Raw genomic sequence first — 21,609 nt, 5'->3', positions numbered from 1 at the left:
AAATCGTTACTTTATACAGACAATCTGCCTGGTTAATCAATGCAGTACTGTGGTATCAATGGGGTCAAATGCCTGAATATCCTGCAGCACCTCAGGTCCTTTCACTTAATGAGCAGCAATTTTTCTCTCACTGGATGATTGATTGTTCCAACTCTATGTGATTTAGGGATCAGCTAGAAAACCGCCTGCATACGGTCTCTTCAGGACCAGGACCAGGGCCAGAGACCTCGGCACTAGCTACAACAGGAAAGGTGTGACTGTTTGTGTAGTTCCAGTCTTACTCACTAGGTGGCAGTAAGATCCCTTTGTTTTTTCCCCAACATAGGCAGGCAGCCAAAAGGTGACGTGTAGAGAAGCAGAGGGCTTCCAAAAAACACTGTTGGACTTCTGTATGTTGCCATGTGTGACCCTTATTTCAGTTGTCCGGTAAGTCTCTTGAAAAGTAAACCTCTTTAAGACCAACCAGTGTGACGCAAAGTAACACAGAAAACTCTCACAATGCTCAAATTGTATGCTTTAGGCTCTTTTTCTTGTATCCTGTAGACTGTATTGTTAAACTTCAGCACTGTGCTTCTTTAGTTTCTCAGTGCGAGCTGCTGAGGTACATCTGTATTGGGGTAGAGCGTCACTAAAACAGTGTTGAGCAATTAGGTTTCAATAGAACTGTTCTTTACCAGCAACATTAGAAATGTGAAAGGGCGTCCTTTTAACTAGTCACATCCACCCCTAAAGCTTATAATTTAACTTAATTTACCCTAATTGAAATGAACATGGATCTGTAGCTAAGGGCCTGTAGTTTTGCATGACTACAATAGTTTAAAAACAAGTTCCACAAAACACAGGATAAGTAACATAAGTATAAGTATAATAAGTAACATATGCATAAGTAACAGCATTAATGAGTCTCTCATTAGTCTGAAACATCATTCAACTTGCAGATCTTATGAGTATTGGCTGTAAAAGTGCATTAGTAACTTGATGTATTTTCACACCAATGGCCCTTGATTTAGCTGTATTTCCCAAAAGATTTTACATGTAGGAGGACAGGGGATCTTGTGAAGGCAAGGAGGTCCCCAGATTGGGGACATAAGGGGAATGGGTAGATTGCACATGTACATTAATAAGCTGTCCTACTGCTAAATGCCAATGCTTTAGAGTGCAGATAGAGGAGTCACTCACAGGCTCGTCTCCACCACAGCACGACCCCTGCAACAAGTAGGACCAGAACTGCAAGCAGAATCACCACAACTGGGATGATGATGGTAAGATCTGGGCCGGGCTCTAGTTCTGCAGTGATCAGGGAAGAAGACATCAAAAGAGAGCATTAGAGAGCTGGCAGACATGTCTTCACTAGTAGTGGAACTACTCGAAAGGGCAGGACAGAGCCTTTCTTTAGTGTAGTCTTCTGAATATACTATATACTAGAGCTTTTGAGGCTGAATATAGGCCCTGTCCTATAGCTTTAATGTTGCCTTTGTTGACCTAAATGTAACTTTTACTGTATCACTTGGCTGTCTAGATCATAAGCCAGGGCAGGAATTAAGTGCTTAGAAAACAGTATTCTGGTTTCATAATCAGATTCATAATCATAATAAATCTGTCACCACAAAAATCAGTCTCAGCTTCACCACAGCCTCACCACAGTCAATGACCATCTTGTTGTCCAGGCTGGTGTGGTTGACCTGGCAGGAGTATTTATGCAGCCACTGTTCGTCCTCATCCACAGTCAGGGTCTTTCTCAGCTGGTAGGTCCCGTCTCCGTTGGGCAGCACCTCCCCACCCGTCACCTTCTCTCCCGGCACTGGATGCCCGTCTCTGAGCAGGGTCACCTCCACCGTCCGGGGGTAGAAGCCGGTCACTAGGCAGGTGACGTGAGTCTCTCCCTGGGCAACTGAGGGCTTGCGGATCACCCTCACCCTGGGATACACTGCAATATAAGGGAGGTAAGACTTGTCAGTGAAGTGTTAATTGAAAACAAGATACACCACCGCCCCGTTTATTTTAACACATGTGCTGCAAAAATCTCTGTTCTTTAACCCTTAAATTTAAATCTCTGTAAATCTATGGTTATTTTTTTGCCAGTTATGTGAGGTTAGCAACTTGCTTTTAGTGAAGTATGTCCGCTGCTCTTTTCCTTAAATTCAGTACATTGTCCCAATCATGAAAAACTCATCACCCGTTTCTACTCACTAGGCATGGAATATGCAATTTATTGAAATAAACCACCAATAAATTAAGTGCCTTTTGCATGGCATCACCTCCATCGAGTGACATCTGACAGTTTAAAAGTTCAAAAGGGTTGACAGTCAATGGTCACGGCACCACTGACTAATAAAACCCTAATAAATCAAATGAAAATCAAATCAACTGAAATGAAGAACAAAATACCAGAGCGATAGGTTCAGTGTGCCCTGAATTCAGAGCGGCCATGATTACCAATAGGCCAGAAAGAGGTACAGTAAGGCATTCAAAAGGATTAGTACAGAATAAGTAATAGCAGCCATAGAAGGGAAGTTAGGGAGAAAATAAGTGAGAATTACAGCGAGTGCTTTATGGTAAGAGTGTTGTATTGTCCAGGGGAGGGGGACTGAGGTATTACAGGCCAGAGTGTATGAGTAATCAATTTTAGTAGGGACAAGAGGGTGTTTATAATTGAGTATGTACACTAGCTTTAGTTGCCAGACAGGTAAACTCCAAAAACCTGAGGTTAAACCTGTATTAGGTTGCTGCTGACTTTCAGTTGGCAGAGGTTCAAATGAGTCACTTTTTAACAAGAAACAACAAACCTTTCCATAGAGAAAGCATAAGAGTGATCTTCCCCAAACAATATTGGAAATGGAAGTTGAACTCTTTAGGTATTAACTAACTTTGGGAATAATTTTAGCACCTATCCCTTTAACTAGAACAGTATTCAACACAGCTTTACAGTAAAAACAATAATGCCCTATACTGTCCTGTATTTATCCACACACCCCGGGCCAGACACTAACACCAATATAATTGTCAAGAGCTGAGATCTGTTTTACACTCGAATTTCAACACATTTCAGCTACTTTTGGGACAAGCTACTGCCACTACTGCAGACTTTAGTTGAAACATAGTGTAACACATCAACATTTCAAAGGCATAGAAGCCACAGAAATCACACATAGTACACCATTTTTTGACTTCACCAAAGTCTCCCAATGTAATCGATAAACCACTTGTGAGTGGTCACTGCATGGGCAGATGAGACCTACCTTTCCTCATGATGCTGTTCTTGCCGTACTGCAGGTACTTCTTCAGGATGTTGATGCAGGCTGGTCTGTAGAAGTGGATCAGACCCAGTTTGGTGGCTTCCAGGTGCAGCTTTTCGGTGATGGACTGTGGCACGGCGGCAGTCCAGGAGTGGCTCTCGCTGCTGTAGCTCATGAAGTCCTGCCCATCATAGGCGTCCCTGACCCAGACGCTCGTTGTCCCGTCATCATCCAGCTCGCAGCACGCCTGCCTCTGGTAGGTGTGAACTCCTGCAGGACACCAGACACAGAAAAGCTGAAGCACTGACACTTTACACACAGGGAGGAGCAAGAGTCACTACATATTAACACTTAACTAAAATAAACAATCAAATACAAACACGAACCTAAACCTGTCTTTATTTCTATTTCAACATAGACATTAAAACTGTCTATCATCAGCAGCATACACTGCCAATGTCATACCTCTACAAGACAAGTCATCTCAGAGATAACTTGTCTTGCAGAGCTATGACATCATAGATCACCTGATTTACCTGATCAACGACACCTTCAGAAATGGATTCAAATGAATTACCAAATGCTATTTAATCTGTACAATTTTGAAAATAAATTAGGGCAAGGGCAAAAAGGGCAAGTTTCAAATATGTAACAATCAAACAGGACACATTTTTTCCAATTAAAAAGTTAGTTTGTGACTATGTCCAAGAAAAGGGGAACCATTTCAGAAGGGGAATAACCCACGTCATGGTGGTATATATATACATATATATATACACCGATCAGCCATAACCGTGGTCCAGTTCTGATGCTCACGTGCCCATTGTAGGCGCTTTCGGCAGTGGACAGGGGTCAGCATGGGCACCCTGACTGGTCTGCGGCTACGCAGCCCCATACGCAACAAACTGCGATGCACTGTGTGTTCTGACACCTTTCTATCAGAACCAGCATTCACTTTTTCAGCAATTTGAGCTACAGTAGCTCGTCTGTTGGATCGGACCACACGGGCCAGCCTTCGCTCCCCACGTGCATCAATGAGCCTTGGCCGCCCATGACCCTGTCGCTGGTTCACCGCTTTTCCTTCCTTGGACCACTTTTGATAGGTACTGACCACTGCAGACCGGGAACACCCCACAAGAGCTGCAGTTTTGGAGATGCTCTGACCCAGTCGTTTAGCCATCACATTTGGCCCTTGTCAAAGTCGCTCAGATCCTTACGCTGCCCATTTTTCCTGCTTCTAACACATCAACTTTGAGGACAAAATGTTCACTTGCTGCCTAATATATCCCACCCACTGACAGGTGCCCTGATAACGAGATTATCAGTGTCATTCACTTCACCTGTCAGTGTCATAATGTTATGGCTGATCGGTGTATATATATATACACACAGCCTGATGATGATGATACACACACATATATACATACATATACATATGATTGTGTGCGTAATTCAATTCAATTAATTAGTCTTTGGTAGTTTTGGAAAAATGTGCTCTGTGTTTGAGTTACTTGTCAGTATGGAGCTGGGCATGCCTGGAGGACATTCCTCCCCATCCCCTGGAGCTGCCAAGGCTCCCATCCGGTCAGCCCACTCACCCTCTGTGTGGTTGAAGCGCGGCATGATGTTCCGAATCCTCGTACGTATGCTGTGGTAGCTGTCCACTGTGGCTGCCAGTCTCATATCCATTTCTGCCTGGGTGTCCGAGGCCACGCTCCAGTCCTGGCGCGACACAATCTTCTTCAAGTCGCTATCGTAGTACTCCACGTGTAAGTCATTCACCATCCCCACAGCCGTGAACTCGGCGAAGCTGGTCCGCTGGCTGTTCAACGTGTGCAAGAAGCACAGTGAGTGTGAGCCTGGAGGGGGACACAAGGAGATATAACAAGCTGTTGACTACAAAGAATTGACAGAATCTTAAAACAGTGTTGAATTCTCAGCAGAGATACCTTCATCTGCAAAACTTAAAAGGTAGAATACTAGACAGATCATTCCTTGCAGAATTATTGAATGTATAAAAATTCCCCAGAGCAAACCGGTGGGAGCAGTTTGTGTGCATGTTTGTGAAAACTGCTGTATTTGGAGGTAACCACATTTTAAACTATGCACCAAGATTTTACATTACATACAGAGATATTCAAAATATTTAAAATAAAGAACGTCTCATGTTTTTAGTAAAAACAAAACTGTTATTTACATAACTTTATCTTCAGAGAGGCCTGGAGGAAAGGGGATTTGCAGACTTCGCCCCCCGGACGTTTCCTTTCATTCAAAATTTAAACATTGGGTAATAAAAAAGCACATTCATAATTCTCCGGTTTGATTACATACGGTTGAGAACAATGATGAGAAAATGGCACTTTCAAAATTATATTCAGTCGGTGTCTGTACATTACATTTCACCCCCCTGTGCATTGTACGCAATCCTTTGTTTCTTGGTGAATCTCTGTCGAGCTGTTTTTCTTTTCGTAATAGTGTATAACCCCCCCAAGGTAGAATTTGTTTAATTCCGACACATGAAGGAAATCTTGAATTATAACAGTTGAAAGACAAAGTCCATAGAAGGATGTACAAATTACATGTGAAAAAATCCAAGTAAACTCATCAACTATTTAATAATTGAATAAAATATTTGTTCTTAAAAAGGGGTGTCTTGACCTGTTCCTGTGAGAAGATGCCCCCTAGTGTGGGGCAAAATGTTTGTTTATAAAACAATGCATGTTACCTTAAATAACAAAACACAGTGCCATGAAAAAGTAACATCTTGATTAAAATCACAAATATTCATCATTATTACCATCTTACAATAATTGAATTAAATCAGCACTACACATTTAACAGAACTACACAACATTTAACAGAACTGAACATTTATTTAATTTATTTAGAACATATTTAATTGAATCATGAATTAAACAGAATTATTTAATATATCAGTGTCGTAAGTCATTTTTTCAAATGGGGCAGGTCAGAATACATGATGGGGCAAGATTATTATTTTCCTGGGCAGTTTACCCCATCTATACAAGTCACATGTTTGGGTCTATTGACACCTGGTTACAAATGTGCATAAACTGTTGGATTTCTACTCAGAAGGCTTTACTGTTATTATAAAACATTTTCCAAAATAATCAGAAAGTATATTGCTTTCTTCAAAGACAAAAACTTATAAAAACGTTAAAAAACCCCTATATAATAGTTTATATTATCTAGCGTTAAGATTTGTAGTTGTGCCAGGGTGTTGATTTACGTTGGAATGGAAGTTGAGGACTGTATGGCAAGCCGTTGTGACATTTAATCCATAATTTCTGATATCAAAAATGTAATCAACAATTGTTGATATCAAGAATGATCTGCCGTTGTTGATATCAGCAATTGCATTTTTGAGATCAGAAATTCCATTTTTGATATCAAAAATGCATAGTAATTATCATCCGGTTAAGGGTTAAATGTCACAACGGCTTGACAAAGATAACAAAGGAATGAGTTAACATTATTTTGATCACAATCTAATGATTAAAAATGCAATGAAACATACAATGGAACTCGGCCAGAAATATAGAATGTAAGAACAATCAGGAGGAAGCTTTAAAGTATTACGTATATCAATCAATCGCCCACCTGCATCAGCTGCTTCGATGCACCAGAGAAGCACAAGCAACTTCACTGAGTTCATTTCTGTCGTGTAACAGCTTGTGTCCAAAGCCATCAGAAAGACAATACTGCAACTACACGTCAAATAACCAAGACACTGCGAACAGACAACACACAGCTTTCACTTTCCTTTCCGAGCGGACTGTGGTGATTGGCTACTGATCGGCTGCTTCTGGGTGAAATGACTTTGAGACCAGTGCACTGAATTGACAACTAATATCCAGGACTTTCCCAAGGATCGATCCCAGCTGCGGATTGTTTATAGCATACATACAGTATATTAATATGCGTGCATATATATGGTCAACGAAGAGACATGTATGTCACACATATACGTTATAGTTATAGTATATCGTTATCGGTGTTATGATAAACTCGTATCCTAATTGATTCCAAAACTAAATGAACATCGTCGTGTGTACAGAGCCTTGCAATTCTCTCATATTACTGAATTACAAATGGTACATTTCAATTTTGTTCTGCTTGATATTTTATTTAAAAACACTGACAGTCAAAATCAATTATTGTAAGGTGACATTGGTTTTATGTTGGGAAATATTAGTAAGAAAAAAATATATATATTATTATTTATGTCTTAGCAGACGACCTTATACGGTGATGATATGTTGCTTGCATACGTTTTTAACCCTCACACCTTAATATTTGGTAGAGCCATCTTTTAGGGTAGGTATGTACCAGCTTTGCACACGGTGTCGGAGTGATTTTCCCAAAAACACTGTTGGACTTCTGTATGTTGTCATGTGTGACCCTTATTTCAGTTGTCCGGTAAGTCTCTTGAAAAGTAAACCTCTTTAAGACCAACCAGTGTGACGCAAAGTAGCACAGAAAACTCTCACAATGCTCAAATTGTATGCTTTAGGCTCTTTTTCTTGTATCCTGTAGACTGTATTGTTAAACTTCAGCACTGTGCTTCTTTAGTTTCTCAGTGCGAGCTGCTGAGGTACATCTGTATTGGGGTAGAGCGTCACTAAAACAGTGTTGAGCAATTAGGTTTCAATAGAACTGTTCTTTACCAGCAACATTAGAAATGTGAAAGGGCGTCCTTTTAACTAGTCACATCCACCCCTAAATCTTATAATGTAACTTAATTTACCCTAATTGAAATGAACATGGATCTGTAGCTAAGGGCCTGTAGTTTTGCATGACTACAATAGTTTAAAAACAAGTTCCACAAAACACAGGGCCCTATAGCGACTGATTGAAGCCACTTCTTTAAGCTGCTGGACTGGGGCTTCCTGGGTCCTGGGCTGGATCAGATGGCATTGAAAAGATACCTTTCGATTAAAGGGGTGAGAGAAGCCAACATCACGCACAGCTCACATCCATGCACTGGAAATCACTTTATTGTCACACATTGTCAAGTGCATTTTTCTACAATAACATGAACATGTTCTGGAGTCACATTCGCTCATTCACACACATTCACACGCACTCGTATCAAGTTTCAAAGCTTTCTCTTCCACTGTAAAATTTGCCCTGTGCTTTTATCGATCTCCAAACAAAACATATCTGAAATGCCCCTGCACATTTTTTTTTTTTTTAATGTGTACATGCACTTTTACTTTGTCCTTTAAACACTTTTACAGCACCTTTCTGAAGTCAGGGCATATTTTGACTGGAGTACAGGGATATAGCTCTCGTCTGATCAGCTCAGCAAGTTTCTATCTTTCCTCTGGAATTCAATCAATTCATCATGAATGCTAATTGTTAATTCTGTCCACGGAAAGCAAAGTACATTTTACCTTTTGTCCAAAATTGCCAAGCACAAATTACGTGGGCATTTCGTTGCATAAAACGTGAATTATGTTCACTTAATGTGAATTTTATTAACGAAATGTGCAATTCAAATAATGTGCACAAATACGTTTCGTGGATGAGGAGATGCATTTTAAATACTTTCATATGTAACCACATCATTTCTCTGACCTGCTGCAGTGGCCTACAGCCAGACATTGTGCACCAGATGCCCCAGCACTGAGCGATTGGCCATGGCTATCAGAATCTCCTGCTCAACCAATCAGTGCTTGACGCATAGGATCACAGCTCCTGCATGTCTGCATGTGCATGTCAGCTCCTCTGTGCCTCTGTGGAGTACGCTTACCCAGAAACCCCTGCTCTGCATCGCTACACAGGACGCATACGTGTACCTATGTTTTTCTTGTTCTTCTACAGAGACAATGTGAGATTCATGTATTTATACAATTTGTGTAATATAATAAACCAGGGCTATTAAGATCTAGCCTGCCTACCTGGGGGTCACACAGACACCCCACTTTTTAGTCTTAACTTGTAAGGTGTCATATTACAGGACTGACCAGCCCTCAGGTCCTGCAGAGCCAGCCTCTCTGCTTTCGTTTTCTATTTCTTTTTTATGCAAACAATTACTAGACTCAATTAGTCAAAATGACCATGTGTTTAAAGCCGCTATAAAACCTGCAGGATTGTGGCTCTCCAGGAACAGGGCCACATACTGATTAGACTGACCATAAAGCAGCATAATGTACAAAAGTATTTCTCTCAGCTGACTCGGACATTGTTCTTCTAGTCTCTGCTCAGTGTCGTATTCTTCTCTTACTCTCGCACGGAGGAGCTTGAGGAAGACGCCGACTGTCGAGAAGCTGTGATCAAAGAAATAGAACCAGACATTCTTTAAACAGGAAGGTTTCAAATCCAGGCAGCGCTGACTCCAATCTGGGCCTCTGCTATAGTCCAGACAGCACAGGCTCCAGCCACAGTTGGGCATGACACTGGCCATACTGGAACCAGCTCTGTCTGGCCTGTTGGGCCCCGTCTGCACTATGAGTGGAGGCTTTTACATGTTGAGCTGCTCAAGAGGCCAGAATCCAAACTTTTGAAATGGGTTGATCTTACCTGCAGTGTATTTGCATCGAATGTCCACTTGCCCATCAGGGATACTGTTACCTAGGCATAAGTAACAGCATTAATGAGTCTCTCATTAGCCTTAAACATCATTCAACTTGCAGATCTTATGAGTATTGGCTGTAAAAGTGCATTAGAAACTTGATGTATTTTCACACCAATGCCCTCTGATTTAGCTGTATTTGCCAACAGATCTGTAGGAGGACAGGGGATCTTGGGAAGGCAAGGAGGTCCCCAGCTTGGGGACATAAGGGGAATGGGTAGATTGCACATGTACATTAATAAGCTGTCCTACTGCTAAATGCCAATGCTTTAGAGTGAATAAGATTGAAGCCTAAAGCTCCAGTGGCTGTGCGTACTGAAACAGAATGAATCACATACAGCAAACATTTTGTCAGGGTTCGCATCGCAAAAAGCAAGTCAATTCACCTCAATTTGCAATATATTTTCGCAATGTATGGATTCGCCGATTGCGCAAGGCATTAAAATAAGCTTTTCTGACCCAAAACAAGCATCGAAAATGCCTGTACAACCCACCTACTCGTACATGTAATGGCCACCATTTTCGTGACAGAATGCATGGAGGTGATCGCAGGTTGTTACAACTTGAGACATCCTTTTGAGCTCGCGTCCCCTATGGCAGTTTAACATGCATGCAGTCTTGTATATGACAACATGCGTATATACTGATTGGTGTGGGAACAGAACCGCTTTTGGCGGGAGTTTTTGAATTGTTACTGCCCTCTACACATTTTACACATGATATGTCATATGTACTGTAATTATTACTGCCATTTATGATCAGATTATACTTTTTGTATATTCATTCCCCTGAAAGAACACTGATAAAGCATGGGGGTTCAAATGGACTGACATTTGCACAGATGCAGGTACTGTGACTAAAATCAATTGCAAATATTGTTGCGAGTTTGAGAAGAATCTAAAAAACACACATATATAGATATATATATACACACACACACATATAGATATATATACACACACACACTATACATAAACACACATATACAGGCTTATCAAAAGAGCAGCTGAATCAAGCGCTGTGTAAGAGACAGTGTTGTGTCTTTGTGACACTGCTGTGGACACAAGGGACATCATGTCACTACAGACACGGCAATGAAGCTCAACTCGCAGCTACTGGACAGCAAATCCACAGCACAGACGCCATTTCTCTACAGTGACGTCAGCAGGATCCGCACGTCACTCCGCCTCAAAACCAGCCAGTCAGAGCGCAGCGCTGTTTCAGCTCCAGCCAATCCGCTCGCTGCCAGCTGGACTGAAGCCCCGCCTCCAGCAGCAATTACAATTAACCCATATTCTGTACGAGTTTGTCTTTTCATTCAATTACGTTACTGGACAAAATATCACAATATTGAGGTAAATAGAGGTTTTTAAGTTTATTAAAAAAACAAAGATCGTTTTCCAATAATGAGAAAGTTATTAACATGTTGATTTCCTAAATGAACGAAGGTGTTTCACTCGGTCAGAAACCCGTGAGGCTGCAGAGCTGAACTAATAACTGAATTAATAAGAGACACTTATTTTACAACATATATATAGAAGCGCAGGAGCCACAGAGCGACATCATCATAATAATAACGATTTTCTCATTAATGTCCCGTTTCAGTCTCAACAGGAGGCAGAATCACAAGGTCTTTATCCTCATCCAAGGTCCAGAAGAAAGGATAGATCTTGTCTCCCTCAGGGAAGCGCATGTCAGTGAAGGTGTAGATATGAGCCCTGGACTCCACTGTGTAAAAGGAGACCCGTCTCTCCTCAATGTCCACACACACCCCCAGCATCCTGGGACGCAGAGTCTGAGGGAGGCGGGTCTGAGGGGCAGTGAGAGCAGAGAGAGAAGAGGAGTCACAGTCCAGACACCAGTATCCCTGCTGGGGAGTGAAGCTGATCCCTCCTCTCCTGTTTGCAGACTCTCTGGTGACTCCTATTCTCCACCCTCCATTCACCTCCAGCACCCAGTAGTGTCTCCCTGAGGTGAAGCTCTCTCTGCTCACGACACAGGGCCAGGAATCAAATCTCTGCTGATTGTCAGGGAGATCCTGTCCGTCTCCCCGTCTCACTCTCTTCCCATCCTCAGACAGGGTCAGTGCACAGTGTGCTGTATCAGGATCCAGAGTCACATCAGCTGTGGGAAAACAAGAGGAAACACTGGGATCAGAAAGACCTTTAGCTTGTGACGTGTCGCCTCTAGTGTTCAAGTGTTTAACATTTAGTTCATCACATTTTCTGCAAATGTCCTTAGGCAGCCATTTTCTCCTGCAAACCTGCAAACAAACCTCCTCTCCTTTGTGCCGTTTTTCTACATCCGAGCGTCAATGCAGAGATGTAAGTATCCGATTGAGTTAATGATTCATTCAGGATGATCCATGATTTCGACATGTAACTGTGTGTTTCATGTTCACAGTGAATGTATCTGTGCAGTTCATGCGGTTTCCTCTGTTCAGAGCCGGTTAACTGGCCGCTGCTGGTGTGAATATAATGTCGTCTCTACACGTCCAGCTCCTCCTAATGTGTGTAACAGAAACGTGTATTGATGGTGTGAAGCACAGATAATAACACAGACACAGTCCTGTCTCGTCAGGTGAGTCGTGGTGTCTCTGTGTTTTTAACACGTCGCTGCTGCTCCTCAGGCGGATCTGAGCGGCTGCTTTACAAACAGCGACGCGGCGCTCAAACCGGCGGAGCCGAGGCTTCAGTTAATGCTATTAACTAACTGAATGCGCTTTCCTCTGTATGTAAGCAGTGCTGGTGCAGATCGTGGTGTAAATATATATGTTTATTGACAGACCACGGTCACTTGACAGTAACTGACGAGGATAATGAATACACATCCATGCATGTGATGCGACTCCTGTTGACTTTAGCTGACGAGCTGGTTTATCTGCAGCCACATGCTAACGAGGTCCTGACCCTCTTTCACAGTGCAGGCCATTGAGCAAGACAACACCATCAGACCAACCATCACCACACAGCCCAGTGCTGACGAGCAAACAGGGCTTGTGTTCATCATTGTGGAAATACTATTCACTCGTCCTTTCAAAAGTGTCTAAAGTTTCCTCCCTCTCTCTCCTCTATGAGCTCTACTCTGCAATAGGAAATAATAATACAAGACAATATAGTTTCCAGAGATAAATGACAGACAGGGTGTCCACAAAACAACTGGACACATTCAGTCCTTAATAATGCTGGAATAATTATATTAATTTCAGTGAAAGTTAATAATAATTTATTATTTACAGGTATCCGCATAAGAAAAGATAAAGATGTAAAATCAAAGGCCATCTCTTTTTATTCCCCCCCCCCCCGTCCACAAGTTCAACCCCCTCCTCTGTACATTTATATTGCACTGAAGTGAAGAGGATACAGTCACTTCTGTATTGATTTGATTCATATGGACTGAGTATCGAAATTAAATACCATGAACTGCACACTTAACTTGGGACTGCAATGCTGTCCTGAATCTACAACTGAAGAAGCGCTATCTTTAGATAAGCCATCGTATTTGTGGTTAAGTTTATTCAGAGATGTGTGTTATATATTTAGTACGTTGCCTTTATTAGGCAGTCAACGTGTATAGCCTCTAAACAAACAGAAATAATGAAACGAGCATTTCTTACTATTGTGATGTCCCGGTCAGTGAACAGAGTCTGACACACAACGACTTGCTATTTAAAGGAACTGAATGTATTGTAGCTTCAGGTGAAATAAAACGTATTGACATCAAAACACGCATCCATTTGCGCAGATCACTGAGCTGCTTCCCAAACCTGAACCCGAGTCCATCGGCTCAGCACAGCAGCTGCTGGACACACTGACACACTTGCATTGTACCTGCATTACAACTAGCACCGCTTGTTTCTCTTCTACTCAACATATCAGTCTTTACTTTTTCATTTCATTCAATTAACCCAAGATGAATGTAAAATTCAGAGATAAAGGCTTACACTTAACTGCATACAATACAGATGCAGATACAATGACTGATTTATTGATTTTAATCATGACCAGACCTGTTTAACAGTTATCCTGTGAGTCTCTGTTGAAGGCTGCAATAAAAATGGCTCAGTGTTGCCACTGGACTTGCTGCAGTAATTCCAATAATTGCTATTGTTGCAGTGATTGGCTGGAAACATCAGAACTTGTCAGATTGGATGATGTTTGTTGCGGTTTGTTTTTTTATAACAGAGAGAAGTACAGGTACATCGAAACAAAAGGGCAGCGTATTGTGGTTGATATACTTACTGGCTGTAGGGAGGCGGATAGATTTAGGGGGACACCCACCACCCCAAGAACTACCCTGGTGTTGCCCCTGGTAGGAGGGCTCCTGTACCACAGGTAAATACCCCACCGCACACTCACTGTGCACACAGCAGGAATAATATCGATATACAAATGCTTTTCCCAGTAAAACAATCAGCTGCTGTGTCCCTGTGTGATCAGTCCCATGTGTGACACCCCATGGGGAGCAGTTAATGATTGGCAGTATTTGCAGATGTAGTGCCTCCATATTCTGCCCTTCAATGATCTCTGGAGAAATACCTGCCGCACACCTGTGTCTCATCAGACATTAGTATAGAAGGGTAATGCTGAGTTAGTCCAGTGCCAGAAGACTAACTCTACCTCCTCTCTGCTCCCCTTCCTCCAGAGCCACTCCTTCTCATCCCTTGCCCCTAAATGGTGGAACGACCTGCCCACTGAAGTCAAAACGGCAGAGTGCTTGACCTCATTCCGGCACTTACTCAAGACACATCATTTCAGACAGTACTTGTAATATTAGTCCTCTATCCCTGCTAGATAGCACTTCACAGTTTTTATTATGCTTCTCGCGTCCTTGATTGTTTTCCTCCTTGCTCCCTTTCCCGTAGCCCTAGTCTGTGACCCTACATCTTGACAGCACTTAGCTTTCACCGTCTTAATTGTAGGAAGTCTCTTACTGTACTTGTGTAAATTGTAAATTGGAATTTGGAAAATGTATTTTGAATTGCTGTTTTAGCTGAATTGAATATGTAATGATTGATGCCTTGTACTTCACTGTATTTTTGCACTTTGTTTGCACTTATGTTGTAAGTCACCCTGGATAAGGGCATCTGCCAAGAAATAAAAATAATAATAATAATGCACCCCCCCCCCCCCCCAACGCTTTGGATTTGAGACCCCGATCTGTGACCTGACCTGCACTGGACAACGACGACTCTTACTCATAATGACCCTGCCTGAAAACGACAGAGCCCTGGACTGCTGGCTTTGGATGAAGTCAGAACTGAGTAGTGGCCCAATCGCAGACAGGGAAAAAGAACGATGAAGTCCTCGAAGCCCAACTGCCCATCTGTCTGGGCCGTACAGAGAGACGCCATTATTATCAGCCCTGCGCTGGGAGGAGGACACAGAGCTCACAGCTGAACTCCCTCCCCTCTGTCACCACAAGAAGACAATTTAGGGATATTAAATGATGTTCATGCTTCTGAGGAAAATTATCTAATGTCACTTTCCACAAGAGGCCAGTGGCTGTGTCAGCTCTGCAGAGGCTGCAGGTGGGATTAACTGCCTCTTATAAAGCATCCAGAGAGAGCACTTACCCCACTGTCCATGACGAGCTGCAAACGACAAGACAATCATTAATGACAATTAAAAGGGCTTTAATATTCTACCCCTCCACTTTCAATGACCACTGCATCCAGTACAGGGGCATGGGTTAAATAAAAGTAAACCTCATTGCCAATTATGACTGTGATTAGGTTGATTACAATAAGATAAACACTGTTTTAATATTAATACTATACGTTTATTTTACCATATGATGTTTTTAAAACTTTTAAAGTACATGTTTGAAGTAGGATGATGTTTCTGGCTTATTCAGTTTAGACACGTTAGTTACCCTAACAACACAAAGCTGCCCTTGCTCTGCAGTGATAAACGGCGCTTCTGTAAGTCCTGTATGTTTGCCCTGTCCTGTCGTTGCCCACACTGTTGATTTCCATGTGTGCTCTATGCTCTGGCTTGGTCTCTTTCCCTCTCTGTCCATTTAGGTGCCTCAGCATCAATGCTTCTGGGTGTTTTTGCATTGCTTTTCCTCTCCGAGTCCAGCCCTGCAGTCTGCCCTCCTCAGACACATTATGTGTGTAAGCGCTGGACTGAGCTAATGCTGCATATCTGTCTCTGCGCTGTCACTGCTCCTGCAGCCCTGTCTGCCAGGTTCACACGACTGTCACATCACGGCAGCCACTGGCCTCTCAGTTCCCCACAGCTTTGAGCTGGCAGCTAGCAAGACTTATTATTACAGAGGGCCAAGAAAATAAGCCAGCCACAAAGTGAAAAACATGTATGTATAAAAATGGAATAAGTCCACACAGAAAAAAGGAAAGCGGAAAATTACTTATTTGTTTTTCAAGCTTTCTTGCCAAAGGCTGCCAGCACTCAGGAAACGGTGAAGAAATGTAAATTATTCCCTTGGTTTCTTGAACTACCAATATTAATGGTCAAATTGGATTCTCTTCTCACCACAGTAATATTGTACCAATAATAATGGAAAAATGCACTAATTCCTGACCCACTAAATTGTTGTCTCATGTGTCTGAAAAGACTGGATGTGTGTCTCCCTGCCTCTCATAGAGACTCATTAAACACTCACCCCATCGTCCATGACGAACTGCAGTGAAAGAGACAGACCATTAATGACAGGGAAACTGCTTTAATATTGCACCTCTACCTGATGACAATACCACTTTGTTTAGGTTTATTATGATAAAAAAACTGAATAAGTAAAAATTGTAAAAATATAAATGCATCCCATTTCCCTTTATTTCCTCTAAACACTTATAATAATACTAACCCATGGACAGTGAATGTTTATTCACACTGAGACAATCTGCTCATTCTGTGGGTAAAAGCAGGAGTGATGCTTTTAAAGGGCTACTGTGTGAGATGGATGCCTACTGGCTATAGAGGAGAATTCAATGTCTTTATGGATTTACTTACCATTGAATGTCCACTGATACTCCTCATCTGCAAAGACACACAGGAGTGAGTCAAAGACACTGGTGTCAGGCCTGGGCACTTTCAAATACACACTACAGCACACAGCACTGTAGTAAAGAATAGCAGTGCTGGAAAACACCTCAGTGTATGTATTTATTGCTGCACACTTAAGCTAGCAGTCTTACATGGCAGCTCACACAGTGCTGTGGGATATTAGCAGCTCCAGAGCGAGACTTACACACGACCAGTATCAGTCAGCTGTAAAACTGCTTCAGACTGACTCAACACAAGCAGCTGCACAGTCTGCTGTACTGAAGCATGCAGTACTGAACCATGATTCTTTACCGTCTGTTTAACGTTCAAATACTTGAACACAGACAAGCTGCAGTGCAGTGTACGTTTGATTGCTGGTTCTTTTATCTTATTTCTCCACACAATTGCAGCAAAAACCTTACCCAGCTGACTGCGAAGTACAGGAAGCGCTGCACATAAAAAACATAACAGACCATTAATCTAATAAAGATCAAAGACAGTCAAACACATTAAATGTATTATTTTTGCAAATGTAATGCAAATTGTTATTTGTGGTCTTTTACTGATATACTCAATTGATTTGAAAATGAATGTACATGTATTATTATATTTGTATTACATGGTTAGAAGTATCAATTTTGAATTCCTATCATATAGGAATGGGCTGGAATCAAGTCCTTTTAATGGTCCTGCAACTTCAAATGAATGAGGAGCTGCTACAGATGAGGATTCAAATGTATTAATTTACTTACCTTGATATTCAAAGAGTCTCTCTTTCTCTGCAGAAAAATTAAAATAAAATACAGAGAGTGGCATGAATAACAATGCTTACAGACTCCTGACTGCCAGTGATGAAGCTCTGGTTTAAATGGTCCAGCTGGGACAGGGATTGGTAGACTTACTGTTCCTCTTAACTGCTGCCCAGGCACACATTAATATTGATTCCTCACTGTCCACTATCTATGTAACTCATGAAATGCCACACAAGCATCCAGACACTCACTTTCCATTCGTCTCCACTGGATCAGCAGAAGAGCAGCTGCTGCCACCGTGAGAGCGGCCATTAGGAATAAAGACACCATCCACCCAGAGGGGTCAGGGAAGAAGTCCCCTGGAGAACAGAACAGCAGCATTAACACACAGGAACTGACACTCCGCTCCTCAGACACTGGCCTGATCCCTACTGATGAAGCCACACAGCACTGGGACGAGACTGTGGGTCGTTCTGATTAATGTTGTATCCAGTTAAGAAACACAGACAGAGAGGAAGAGAATACAAAGAGAGACCTTCATCCAATAAAGGAAAACAGTCTATTAGATATTATGCAGATTGATAGTTTGAACAGCAGGATCTAGATAAACGTCTGGAGAGAAATCTCAGATAAGTTAAGCAGTTTAGGTAACGTCATTATGTTTTGTGATGACTACAATAACCTCAACCATAAAAGCTGTCACAATATCTAGTTTTTTATACTCACTGGGTATGTGGAGTTGTGGTTCCCAGTTTGGTTCAGATACTGCACTTCTAATCAGGCAGCTGAAGACATTGGACTCCTGTCTGACTGGGATGGAGCTCCTCAGACTGAGACGCCCCTCACTGTCTCTCTGCACTGTGGTGTTGGACAGTGATGTGACGTCGTGTCCGTCCCTGTCTGTCCAGATCACTGCAGGCTCAGGGTACCAGCCCTCTGACCTGCACTCCAGCCGGGTCTGACCTCCTTCAGAGTGGAGGGACACTGAGGACTGACCTGTCAACAGTGACAACAGCTTTCATGAACCTCAGGCAGATTAACTGTCTTTCATTGTCTAAGTTTAGACATTTTGAAAATATATTTTCAAATGATTTTAAAAAAATACAGGAAATAAAACACAGAATTGTTTCACTGTTGGGCTCTTTCAAAGGAAGTGAAACGTTTCAAGACATCAAGTTTCAGAAAACAAATGAAAATATTTATTTTTGAGCATTGTGATCGGATCTGCTAAACTGCTGTGGAGCAAATTGGACTAAACACCTCAGTAGGGTGACACTATGAAAATAAAACTAATTTTATATACAAAACACAAATGAATAATGCTTTAAATATTAATTTATTCTAAAATTAAACTTTTAAAACTGACTAGAATTACAATGGAAATATTGTAGGATTACAGGACAAATAAATATATTTTAAGTAACAGCTGCAGTATTGTAAGTATGAGTACAAACACTGATGTTGAGATGATCAGTGTGAAGCTGGAGCACAAAACTCACCTCTGACAACCACATCAATAAGAGCCTCGTCATCCCACTGTCCAGAATACACTGCACATCTGTAGTGTCCATCATCAGAGCCGCGCACATCCTTCAGTCTCAGAGACACGTTGCCTTTCCTGAACTCCTCTGGGAAAAGCTCAGTCCTGCCCTTGTAGGATGGGATCTGCATTTGAAAGTTATACTGTCCAAACTGATATAAACTGACAGGGGCTGTAGGGTCCTCTCTGAACCACCTGATCTCCAGGCCCTCAGCACTGATGTTGGGTGAGAGGTAACAGGGCAGAACAGTGTCTTCTCCAGGGTAAACAGCAATGGGGTAACGTGGACCAAGAACCTCAAACCTCTCTGGAGAGACAAATAACACACAGTTGGACTTTTAAACAAACATGCAGAGATAAGAAATGGCTCTAAGCCATTCCCGAAAAGAGCACCATAATAAATTCAGATGCCAGTTATAATAGACAGTACTGGTAATTTAGTAATTTACTCTCCTGAAAGATAGCACTTCACAATGTTTTACCCTCCTACTTGCCTTGCTTTACTAGTACTCGTATTGTTTATTTTGATTCCCTCTATGCTCCCTTTCGCTTGGCCCTTGACTGGGACCTAACATCAGCTTTTACAATCCAGGATGCAAGACCTCATATATTGTAAACACTTGTGTAAATTGTAATTTGTAAAATGTTATATGCTTAGAAATTGCACTGTATTATGTAAATTGGAATTTGTGATGTTTTATGCCTTTGAACTGTACTGTATTGATGCACTTTGTATTGCGCTTATATTTTGTAAGTCGCCCTGGGTAAGGGCAACTGCTAAGAAATAAATAAATAAATAAATAAACAAACAAATAACAACAAGACATTAAGATGTATAGAGAACACAAATAATCAGACTAAATGTCAAGTCACAATGGGATTCACTTCAGCAGCTGAGAAAAGGGAAAAGGGAATTTGGGCTGAACCTCAGTCCACAGTATTGAGATACAGGGAAGCAAAATAAAACGCAGCTTGTGTGTCGGCTCTCACTGGTGTGAGCTGTGCAGTGACTGTGTCTCTGGTGCAGAAGCTGAAGCTGAGCTGCGCTGGGCTGCTGTGCTGTGTTGAAGCCCTGCTGTTGAGTGTCTGAGCTCAGTTCATTATGGAGAATAAAAGTGTCCTCACTGTACCTGATCCTGACACTGAGGTCTGCTGGAGCAGCAGGACAATCACACAGAGCCACTCTGATCGGTCAGACTTCATCCCTGGGACAGACAGACAGACAGACAGACAGACTCGCAGGCCAATCCCAGCTGGAGAGCAGTGTCTCAGAGCCCAGGTGAGGAAGAACTGAGGAACAGCAAAGTGTAACATTAGAAACTGTGTGTACTGCACTGAATAACCACAATAAACAGCTATTATGATTGGGAGATACAGCCATTGCACTCGTGTCTGTGCACACATGCGGCCTGTTATTGATTTTCACAAATTATTCTTATGAATAATAACAAACAACAAAGGTTGTGAAATAATTCCCAAATGGTCTTCTTTACGAGAACATGTAACACTATATTTTAACTATATTATATTTGGGGAGATCCAGCTCTTCATTTATCTCAACTATCAGACGTCAGTCTGTCTTCACCGCCGCGCTTTCCTGTCCTGAGTCTGCGCTGCACGAGTGAACTGTTCAATAGAGACCTTTTATTGATCTTTACTGATATTACACAAGATTACACAGTATTACACTGTGCACACATTTCTTCAGCTGTAAATGCTGCCATTTTAGACCAGAGACGCGTATGTATTCAATGTGTCCGACATTAATACCAGCAAGACGACACGCAGCAGCAATGGCGCCCGGAAATCAACTTCAGTCTCGGTGGTAAAACAGGAAGCAGCGGATTGTATTTTTAAAGGCGTTGCCTAAACTTTCACAAAGTGTGAGAATAAGCACAGAAAGACAGAAAGACAGTTTGGACAGAAGAAGTGAAGCTGAGAGTCACCTGTGCACAGGAGCGTGACGTCACAGAGGCGGTCGGGCGGCTGTGTGTCTGTAATCCAGTACCGAGACAAGGAGCAGCTGAAGCGCAGATTCACTCAGTAATGGCGCCGCAGCTGCGCACACAGGCAGCACTTCTCCTTCACTGTCTCTGTCTCTCTCTCTGTGTCTGTAATCCAGTACCGAGACAAGGAGGAGCTGAAGCGCAGATTCACTCAGTAATGGCGCCGCAGCTGCGCACACAGGCAGCACTTCTCCTTCACTGTCTCTGTCTCTCTCTCTGTGTCTGTAATCCAGTACCGAGACAAGGAGGAGCTGAAGCGCAGATTCACTCAGTAATGGCGCCGCAGCTGCGCACACAGGCAGCACTTCTCCTTCACTGTCTCTGTCTCTCTCTCTGTGTCTGTAATCCAGTACCGAGACAAGGAGGAGCTGAAGCGCAGATTCACTCAGTAATGGCGCCGCAGCTGCGCACACGGGCTGAGCGCCGCTACTGGCTGCGTGTCCAACCGCTCCCTGTATGGCTGTCAGATG

General features: G+C 42.3%; 2 protein-coding genes across 5 annotated transcripts; both read right to left on the bottom strand.

The window, feature by feature from the left end:
• Positions 1–942: 942 nt before the first annotated feature.
• On the bottom strand, positions 943–7,027 carry LOC136767893 (major histocompatibility complex class I-related gene protein-like). The gene is made up of 5 exons (XM_066721956.1): positions 6,858–7,027; positions 4,835–5,095; positions 3,240–3,506; positions 1,640–1,927; positions 943–1,287 (listed from the first exon to the last, which is right to left on the bottom strand). Exons 1-5 carry the CDS (start codon positions 6,943–6,945, stop codon positions 1,172–1,174), a joined length of 1,020 nt encoding a protein of 339 aa, XP_066578053.1. The 5' UTR covers positions 6,946–7,027; the 3' UTR covers positions 943–1,171.
• Positions 7,028–11,194: 4,167 nt separating this feature from the next.
• Positions 11,195–21,572, bottom strand: LOC136767821 (butyrophilin subfamily 1 member A1). Of its 4 annotated transcripts, none has more exons than XM_066721837.1 (11): positions 21,080–21,572; positions 20,264–20,423; positions 19,093–19,440; positions 18,320–18,589; positions 17,845–17,952; positions 17,594–17,620; positions 17,264–17,290; positions 16,809–16,835; positions 16,462–16,479; positions 15,410–15,427; positions 11,195–11,958 (listed from the first exon to the last, which is right to left on the bottom strand). In XM_066721837.1, exons 2-11 carry the CDS (start codon positions 20,334–20,336, stop codon positions 11,423–11,425), a joined length of 1,452 nt encoding a protein of 483 aa, XP_066577934.1. In that variant the 5' UTR covers positions 20,337–20,423; positions 21,080–21,572; the 3' UTR covers positions 11,195–11,422. The 4 variants fall into 4 exon arrangements, with proteins under 4 accessions (XP_066577934.1, XP_066577935.1, XP_066577936.1 ...); XM_066721838.1 differs by lacking the exon at positions 21,080–21,572 and adding an exon at positions 20,904–21,073; XM_066721839.1 differs by lacking the exon at positions 15,410–15,427.
• Between the last annotated feature and the right edge of the window lie 37 nt (positions 21,573–21,609).

Source organism: Amia ocellicauda, chromosome 14 (assembly GCF_036373705.1).
Source record: "Amia ocellicauda isolate fAmiCal2 chromosome 14, fAmiCal2.hap1, whole genome shotgun sequence".
NCBI classification, from domain to species: domain Eukaryota; kingdom Metazoa; phylum Chordata; class Actinopteri; order Amiiformes; family Amiidae; genus Amia; species Amia ocellicauda.
Note: the sequence above shows the minus strand (reverse complement) of the source record. Positions and strands in the feature narration are given on the sequence as shown.

Bases quoted from the DNA above. Each gene is read 5' to 3' on its own strand.
- LOC136767821 (XM_066721837.1), bottom strand. From the start codon at position 20,336: ATGAAGTCTGACCGATCAGAGTGGCTCTGTGTGATTGTCCTGCTGCTC. The intron at 18,590-19,092 runs GTGAGTTTTGTG...CACTGTTGACAG, and splicing joins TATTGATGTGGTTGTCAGAG to GTCAGTCCTCAGTGTCCCTC. The intron at 17,953-18,319 runs GTGAGTATAAAA...TCTGTTCTCCAG, and splicing joins ACCACAACTCCACATACCCA to GGGACTTCTTCCCTGACCCC.
- LOC136767893 (XM_066721956.1), bottom strand. From the start codon at position 6,945: ATGGCTTTGGACACAAGCTGTTACACGACAGAAATGAACTCAGTGAAG. The intron at 5,096-6,857 runs GTGGGCGATTGA...GTCCCCCTCCAG, and splicing joins CATCGAAGCAGCTGATGCAG to GCTCACACTCACTGTGCTTC. The intron at 1,288-1,639 runs GTGAGGCTGTGG...TGATCACTGCAG, and splicing joins CAAGATGGTCATTGACTGTG to AACTAGAGCCCGGCCCAGAT.